At 48.6% G+C, this 8,152-nt stretch overlaps 1 protein-coding gene across 1 annotated transcript; it reads right to left on the bottom strand.

Moving 5' to 3' along the window:
- Positions 1–1,508: 1,508 nt before the first annotated feature.
- On the bottom strand, positions 1,509–4,806 carry TMEM177 (transmembrane protein 177). The gene is made up of 2 exons (XM_012806884.2): positions 4,780–4,806; positions 1,509–3,068 (listed from the first exon to the last, which is right to left on the bottom strand). The coding sequence occupies exon 2, from the start codon at positions 3,044–3,046 to the stop codon at positions 2,111–2,113; it is 936 nt and encodes a 311-aa protein (XP_012662338.1). The 5' UTR covers positions 3,047–3,068; positions 4,780–4,806; the 3' UTR covers positions 1,509–2,110.
- Between the last annotated feature and the right edge of the window lie 3,346 nt (positions 4,807–8,152).

Raw genomic sequence — 8,152 nt, 5'->3', positions numbered from 1 at the left:
ACATAGTGCAATGAGGAGAGGCATTCTGGGCATTCTGCAGGTGTGCACACACATGGTTGGGAGTGGTGGTATGTAAGGCTGTGTGGGGACCAGAAACATTAGCAGAGACAAAATCTGTGACTTGAAGTAGAGAGACACCACACTGGGGCAGCCCAGCAGGAATGCCTTGTGCCACCACCACAGCTCCTTGTAGTACTGAGAAGACAAAGGTGGGCGGGTAGTAAGAAGGTGTAGCCCATCAAATTCAGGCCCCTAGCCCTGCTTCTTAGGAATGAGATGACCTCACATGGTCTTATGGCCCCTAATGTACAGCAGCTGAGTGAATACCCAAGGAGCCCTTTAAGTAGTATATCTTAGAGCCCACACAGTCCCTACCTCATCCACCCACCTATGTTCTCATCAAGCATGTCCCCCAAACAATCTAGGCAGCAGGGACCTACAAGAGAAGAGAATCAGCCACTCTCAGGCACCAGCCTGTCCATTGTGGGGATCCACAGGCTGGCATACACAACTCAGCTCCAGCCCACAATGGGCAACCTGCTGCATCCCCACAATGCCACCCTGTTGCATCCTGTGCTCTCTTCCCTAGTTTGCTTTCCTCTCTAGGTCTCCTGCCAGGAGCTGCCTGCCACCACTTAGCACCCTTCCCTGTATGTGGCCTAATCCCTTTGCCCTGAGTTACACTGGTGCCAGGCCTGAATTCTTCACAACTCACCCTGGGAAAAAAGTCTGCAATGAAATGATGCCCATGAAGCCCAGTTTGCCCAGCTCACCAGCCAAGGATCAAAACTGAGGATCTGCCATCTACCACCAGAGCTCAAGGGAAACAAACCTCCTATGGGTCTCCAGGGGACTAACGGCCCAGTACACTGCTCACCTCCACCCCTCTGCTCTCCTCACTGCCCCCTAAAAGCCAAGCCCATCCGCACCTCACTTCCCAAGCCCTGGCCATATCAAATGCCCAGGGAGGCTGATCACGCTGAGGCTTTCAGCGCCAGCAGGCTCCCTCCCTGCAGGACTGTTTTGCAGTGGTATGTTCCCCTTCCTTCAGGCAAAACTCAAGTCTCCCAAGCCACAAGTTTTCTTTACAGATTCTGGAATACTTCCCTGCCCCTCAGGTCCTCCAGCCACAAGTTTTCTTTATAGATTCTGGAAATACTTCCCTTCCCTCCTGATACCCCTCCACCCAGTGTTAGTTCCTGCTAAGTGGCATCTGCATTTGCTGGACCCCAAATGACACAATACCCTTATGGCCCCACCTTTTTTCTTTTTTTTAAGACAGAGTCTTGCTCTGTTGCCGAGGCTAGAGTGCAGTGGCTTCAGCCTAGCTCACGGTAACCTCAAGCTCCAGGGTTCAAGAGATCCTCCTGCCTCAGCTCCCTTCCTCCAATACCTGAGACTACAGGTACCTGCCACAACACTCAGCTAATTTTTCTATTTTTATTAAAGATGAGAGTCTTGCTTTGCTCAGGGTGGTCTCAAACTCTTGACCCCAAGTGATCCTCCCAACTTTGCCTCCCAGAGTGCTAGGACTATAGGTGTGAGCCACTATGTCTGGCAGAGGCCTCACTTTAAAATAGCCTCTCAGGCCCACATTAACTTCTTATAGTGATCTCTTAAACCTTTTAATCTCTACCACAGTGGAGGAAAATTGGGATTGGTCCATCAGGCAAACTGAGGGGTGTTTCTTTGCTGCAAGAAAGTGTTCACATACTGCAAGAACCTCTGGTAATGAGGGGTAGCTTGACTCCCACAGCCCAATGGCAATCAAATGCCAAGAAGGAGGAACATTCTATTTATTTATGGCATGCCTTCTCTGCCTGGCCCTTAAATTCTTGATCTCACCTAACCCTACAATTCTTTGAGGTAGTTTATATCATCTTCCCACTTTATAGTTCGGGAAACCAAGGCTCAGATTCATTAAGAGACTTGTCCAAAGTCAATGAGTTAGTGTGTGGTGAATTCATCAAGTAGAATCTGGGCTATTTAATTCTCAAGTCTGTGATTTTTCTGACCTCGGGTTGTGGGTGCAGAAGCACCAAGAGAGCCCCTCAGAATCAATGGCAGCATGGTGCTTGCACAAACTGGTGCTGTCCTCATGATGAGCGTATCAGGAGCGACCTGGGTTCAGTGTCATCCTCCACATCTGCAGCACAGAGTCCCGGCGGGTGGTGTAGGGTAAATGTTTGATCCGGAACCAGTGACTGGGGATAACGTTCCCACTGGGTGTATACAGCTTCTCCCCTTCCCTGCCCAAAAGACTGCGCAGGGCCAGGTTGCCTGACAGAATCTTCTCATAGAACTCCACTCCACCCTGGGCGTAGGCTGCAGAGAGGGAGGCTGTGCGACGGTCCTGCCATGCTTCCAGGAAATGAGTGAGAGAGTCCATGGAGAAAGCATAGACCACAAAGCCTACCACCGCTGCCACCAAGTTGAAGGCAGCCCGTAAATTCATGGGGCCTCCATAGAGCCCCAAGGCATGCTTGGCACCCACACCCAGTGCCCAGGTCCCTGCCAGGCAAGCTGGGGCCAGCAGAGCCTGCAAGGCAGCTGCACTGCTTTCCAGGTATACCACCTCCCTGGCCAAAGCAAACTTCTGGGCATCATGGGACAGGGTCAGTGCATCTCTCAGCCGGACACCTACTGGGCTCTGCCAGTTTACTCTCTGCCCGTGTACAACTACAAGATGGTCAGTGTTGGTCACTACGCCCCCTAGGAAGCTGGCAGGGATGCCTACCACAGCCCCAGCAGGAAGTCTTGGGAAGCCTGCAACTACAGGCTGGAAGGTGAAGGTGGTGAAGGGCTTGTAGCGATGGCTCAAGGGCACACCTATGTCCTGTAGCACCTCCTGGAAGAGGTGTTGCAGCTTTGGAGAGAGTGGTGCTGGCTGGCCGTAAGGCCAGTACTGGTACAGCCATTGGATCACAGGGTCTGGGAAGAGGTAGTATGAAATCTGAACCCCAAATAGGCCTGTGCAGGAACCTACCAAGAGGCTTTTCCTGTGTCTTTGCACAAATGCTGCAGCACGCCACATGAAACCAGCCATGAGTGCTGCCTCAGCTGACAACCTAGGCCAAGAAAAAAAGAGAAGTTAGCCAACAGTTCCCCAGGCTTGCCTGCAGTCTAAACATCCTCCAAGGGCCACACCCTTTTTAATGGAAGCCATGAGCATGATGGTCAAGAGCACTCCCTGTGCACAGATCCTACCATGTATTCAATTTATAAAGTACTTACTATACACTACATACAGTTTGAAAGCTTACATTTATTATCCAACAACTGAATCCTCACAATCCATTCCATGAGTTAATTACTACTATTGCCCAAGGTTTAAAGGGGTGAAAACTGAAGCACAGGCAAGGTAAATAAACTGGACAAAACCATATGCTAGTAAAGTTGGCAGTGTTATGATCTGAATTGTGGACCCTAAATTCTTGCATTTAAGTCCTAACCTTAGGATCCCAGTCTGTGACTGTATTTGGTGACAGTCTTTAAAGAGGTAATTAAAGTTATTAGCCTAGGCTTTAATCCAGTGATTTTTCAACGAGTGTGCATGAAAATGGTTAAAGATCATTAATTATTTTCAAAAGACATTTAAAGTCCAGTAAGCATATTTTTTTTAATTCTCTTTTTTTGGATCAACATAATTCAAGCTTGCCATGTAAGTTTAACTAAAGGTTTAGGTGTGCTGTGAGGTGAAAAAGGTTGAAAAACATTGTTCTAATCCAATCTCACTGGTGTCTTTATAAGCAGAATTAGGATACAAACACAGAGATCATCTGGGATCCAAGGAGAAGACAACCATTTACAAGCTAAGAAGGGAAGGCTCAGAAGAAAACACTTTGGTCTTAGACTTGTAGCCTCCAGAACAAGGAGAAAATAAATTTTTGCCAATTAGGCCACCAAGTCTGTGGTACTTTGCTACGATAGCCCTAGGAGACCATAACAAGCACAGTATTCGAATTCAGCAAACTTCACTTTAGAAAATATGTTATGCTAAATTACAAATATATACAAAAGCAGACAAAATAGTACATCAACTTCAATCATACCAACTCATACCCTACCGTGTTTCATTTCTTTTCCTACCCACACCCCACTTTTTTTTTTTTTTTTGAGACAAGAGTGTCACTCTGTTGCCTGGGCTAGAAGGCTATGGCATCAGCCTAGCTCATAGCAACCTTAAACTCCTGAGGGTCAAGCAATCTTCCCGCCTCAAGCTCCCAAGTATCTGGGACTCCAGGAATGAGCCACTACGCCGTTTATTTATTTTCCATTAAAATATACACCACTGGTATATTTTAAAATATCCCAAGCAACCTATAGTTTCATCTGTAACTATATCGGTAAACATTCACAATTATTTAACTTTGAAGCTTTCTGTATCCCTGTGATTACTTAGCAATGTTTTACTTAGCAATGAAGTTACTGCAAACAAGAAGGCAGGGTACTGGTTGGTGTATTTAAACCAAGAACTCCTGTAAGAATCATATTCTTTGGGCTTTTTTCCCCAAAACGCATAAACTGAGGGTAGAAAAGGAAGCGTCGGTCCTGCCGGGCCAACGTCCCAAAGCGCCAGCACCAGCACCAAGACCACGCTCTGGGGTGGGCCTCGGAGGCTGTGCCGAGCAGCACGCAGCGGGCTGGGTAACAGGAGTCCCCGGCAAGCTTCTACCCCAGGTTCCCTAGGCTACTCCGCAGTCTGAACGCGCGGGAAGTCAGAAAGGGGTCCAAGCCCAGTGGCCCCGCGCTTTCCCCAGCCCGGCCTCGCACGCTCACCTCCTACGCCGATACCGCCCAGGACGCCGCGACACGAGCGTGAGGCGGAGAGGCCGCAAAGCATGCCGGTCCAGGCCCAGGGGGCGGGGACTTTAGGGAGCGGGGTGGAGCCAAAACGCCCAAATTGTGCGCGCGGGGCGGGGGTTGGGGAATTCGGGGGACGGGGCCGATAAGAAGTGGGGGACCCTGGGGGCGCTCAGGCCGGTGGCGCAGACTCCTTCCCTAACCTATGCATGTAGGGCGGGGTCTGTGACCTGCGACGGCCCAGAGAAGAGATGAACAGCTCTGGTTGGCGCTGGGTGCCCCTGAAAGGCGCTGTTGATCGTCTAGTTTAATTGTCAATGGTCCTGCGGCCCGCGGGGGTCACAGGGAGGCCCATGGCAAAGCCCTGTCGAGCCCAGGCACGTGGACCTGCAAGGCCCGCGTCTTTTTCTGTTTGGAAGGGCTCCTGGGGAGTGGTGGCCCAGAGCTTATGTTTGTAATTACATCTACTGTCCCTTAGACTCCTACCAAGTGCTCCACACTGTACAGTCCACAGAGCAGAGTCACATCTGTCAGTTCTTCCCAATAGCTCAGTGAAGTATATCAAGGATCTGCTGGCTTGTACACCAAATCTAGCTCTACCAGAAGTCTGATCTGGCCCAGAAAGCCTAACATAATTACTCTGTGGCCCTTTACAGATAAAGCAAGCAGCCTCCTGAAGTAGATTATCCTGATTTTACAGATGAGGTAACTGAAGACATGGAGCTTGAGCACAGTGCCCAGCTAGTATGCACCACAACAGGATGGGAACTTCATTTCTGTGTATTTCCCATTACTGCTCCTACCTGAGTACAGATCGTCTCCAGTGGGTCTTGCCAATCTCCCAGCAGGTCTGGGCTCTGTTCTGGCTTTCTTCTCCATTCCGGCTCCAACCGAAGGGGTAAAGAGGCCTTATTTCTTAAGTGGAAAGGTGAGAATGAAGGAAAGGTGAGGATATAAGGTGACCTGGAAGTGTGTGGCTGTTGGGGTTGGACTTTAGAAGGTTAGTAGGTTGTGTACCACAGGTGCCTCCAGGAAATCACCAGTGTAGCCCTCTCTGCAGTGCTTCGTATCACAGAAGGACCACAGCAGTGAGTCAGTCAGGCGCTGACCAGCTAGACCACACCTGATTGCCAGTAAATCCCCTGTGTTCCTGAGCTTCCTGCAGGTGCACCTTGGGATCAGCATTCCCTGCCTCAGGCTTGGCTCAGCCATCCCTGGTGGAGTCGTGGGAGAACCCTGTGACTCTAGGGAAGAACCTGAACTCTGTGTGGTTGTCCTTCAGACCTTAGCCAGTCCGTCAGTCCAGAATCGGTGCTTAGAAAGACTGCAGCTGAGGGAAAGAGTCCTTGCTTAGGAGGAAGAGAGACCTGGGTAAAGGATGTCACCTCCCTGGACCTCAGTTTCTTCATCTCTAAAGTGAAGATAACATGTGTCTCAAAGGACCCTGTTTCTTCTAGGAAAATAGCTGCCTGAACACTTATTTGTATAACTAAGGCGAGGGAAGCACTTCAAATCACTTGCCTCTGAAAAGAAAGATCTGACTTAGAGTCTTTCCCTCAATCTCAGCATTTCCCTGTCACAAAGAGTTTCTATGACTAGATGGAAATCTTGAAACAGAGAAGAACACAGTGGCTAGAACCTGACTGCCTAGATTAAATTCTGGCTCCACCCCTTACTAGCTGTGTGCCTTGAACAAATTAACCTCTCTGAGCTTACTGTTCTCGACCATGTATTGGGGATTATAGTACTACCTACCCCCATGGTTGTTGTGGGGACAAAATGAGATCATGTATGTATGGCCCAGTTTGTGCCACCTAGCTATTAGCTATTATTTGTAAGGTCTACTCTGTTTCCGAGATCCCCAACTTTGGCAGCTCAGTTGTTTGTATGTAAATGGCACAGTGAGATTTCAACCAAATCCAGAATGTGGGCCATTCTGCAAGGCAAAAGACATGGTATCCAACATACCAATGACATCAAAAAAGGGAAGGGAGCAGAAGGAGACTCATAAAATAAAAGAGATTCAAATGACATAGCAGTTAAATGCAACATGTGTCTTTTGCTGGGATCCTGAATCAAATAACTAAAAAAGACACCTGTCAAGCTAAATTAATCAAAAAGATCAAAATCTAGTTTAAAGTGAAATAATTTAGGGGACCTGGAAAAATAGACTTGGACCCTCACTTAGGTTAATTAATTGGTAATTTGTTTTACCTGCTGCAGGGGCTGCTGCTCCGAGAGACAGTCAGCACCCAGTGAGAGTGTGAGTTACCTTTTATAGGCTTTGTGTAAGCATATTACAGAAGTGAAACGTGACTGGTTAAGAGAGGTTACAACTCAGGTAGTCATAGATACAGCAATGGAACAATAATTAATACAGTTTCAGTTGAAAATAGATACATTTCATATCACAATGGTTATGGTTATACAACAGTAATTAATCAAGTCTCAGTGAGTTTTCCACCATTGTTCATCTACTGAGAACTTTGGGGGGTTTTGTGAAACTTGGGACTTTTTTCCTTGTACCTGAAGCTTGTTCTTGGCAACCCTAGGGGGAAGAAGGGGGCCTGGGAACGTGGCTGGGAAGCACGTTCTCGGCCACCCTGGGGGAGGAGGGACTTGCCTTGTTCCTGGAGTCGACTCTGGGGGGAGAAGGGAGGAGGAGGGAAATGGGCTGGAGAGGGCGCGGGGAACAGGTGAGGGTGGTGGTGGGGGGAACAGGTGAGGGCTGGGGAACAGGAGTGGGCAGGGGAAAGAGGGCTAAGTTACAACAAAAGAGAGTTTAAGTGCAAAGGTTGAGGACTTCAGCCTTAGACAGACTTCGGAATTGCTGTGAGGAGTGCTCTGGAAAGCAAGAGAGGCTCAAGGGTCTTTTTTTTTTTTATTGTTGTTTGTTTGTTTCTTTGTTTTTAATTTAAACATCAGAGTCTCCCTCAGTTGCCCTGGATAGAGTGGAGCCATCACACCTCACAGCAACCCCAAACTCATGGGCTCAAGTACTCCTCCTCCCTCAACGTCCCAAGCAGCTGGGACCACTGGCATACACCAAGATGCCTGACTAATTTTTCTATTTTTAATAGAGATGGTGGGGGGAGGGGTGTTGGGGAATGGGGGATTGGAGGGGAAGGGGTATGGGGGTGCTAGTGGGGAGGGAGTATGTGTCTCTCTCTTGCTCTGGTTGATCTGGAACATCCCAGCTCAAGCAATACACTGCTTTGACCCACTTTGACCTCCTGGAGTGCTAAGATTACAGATGTGAGCCACTGCACCAGCCAGAGGCTCAAGTTTTTAAAGAAAAATAGGAATCAGGAAAGGAGTGATTACAAAAGTTGTTCATTGGGAATTCGTA

Source organism: Otolemur garnettii, unplaced genomic scaffold, assembly GCF_000181295.1.
Source record: "Otolemur garnettii isolate 467f Iridium unplaced genomic scaffold, OtoGar3 scaffold00059, whole genome shotgun sequence".
Lineage (NCBI taxonomy): Eukaryota > Metazoa > Chordata > Mammalia > Primates > Galagidae > Otolemur > Otolemur garnettii.
The sequence above is the reverse complement of the archived record's forward strand: the minus strand, read 5'-3'. Positions and strand labels throughout refer to the sequence as shown.

Bases quoted from the DNA above. Each gene is read 5' to 3' on its own strand.
- TMEM177 (XM_012806884.2), bottom strand. From the start codon at position 3,046: ATGGCTGGTTTCATGTGGCGTGCTGCAGCATTTGTGCAAAGACACAGG.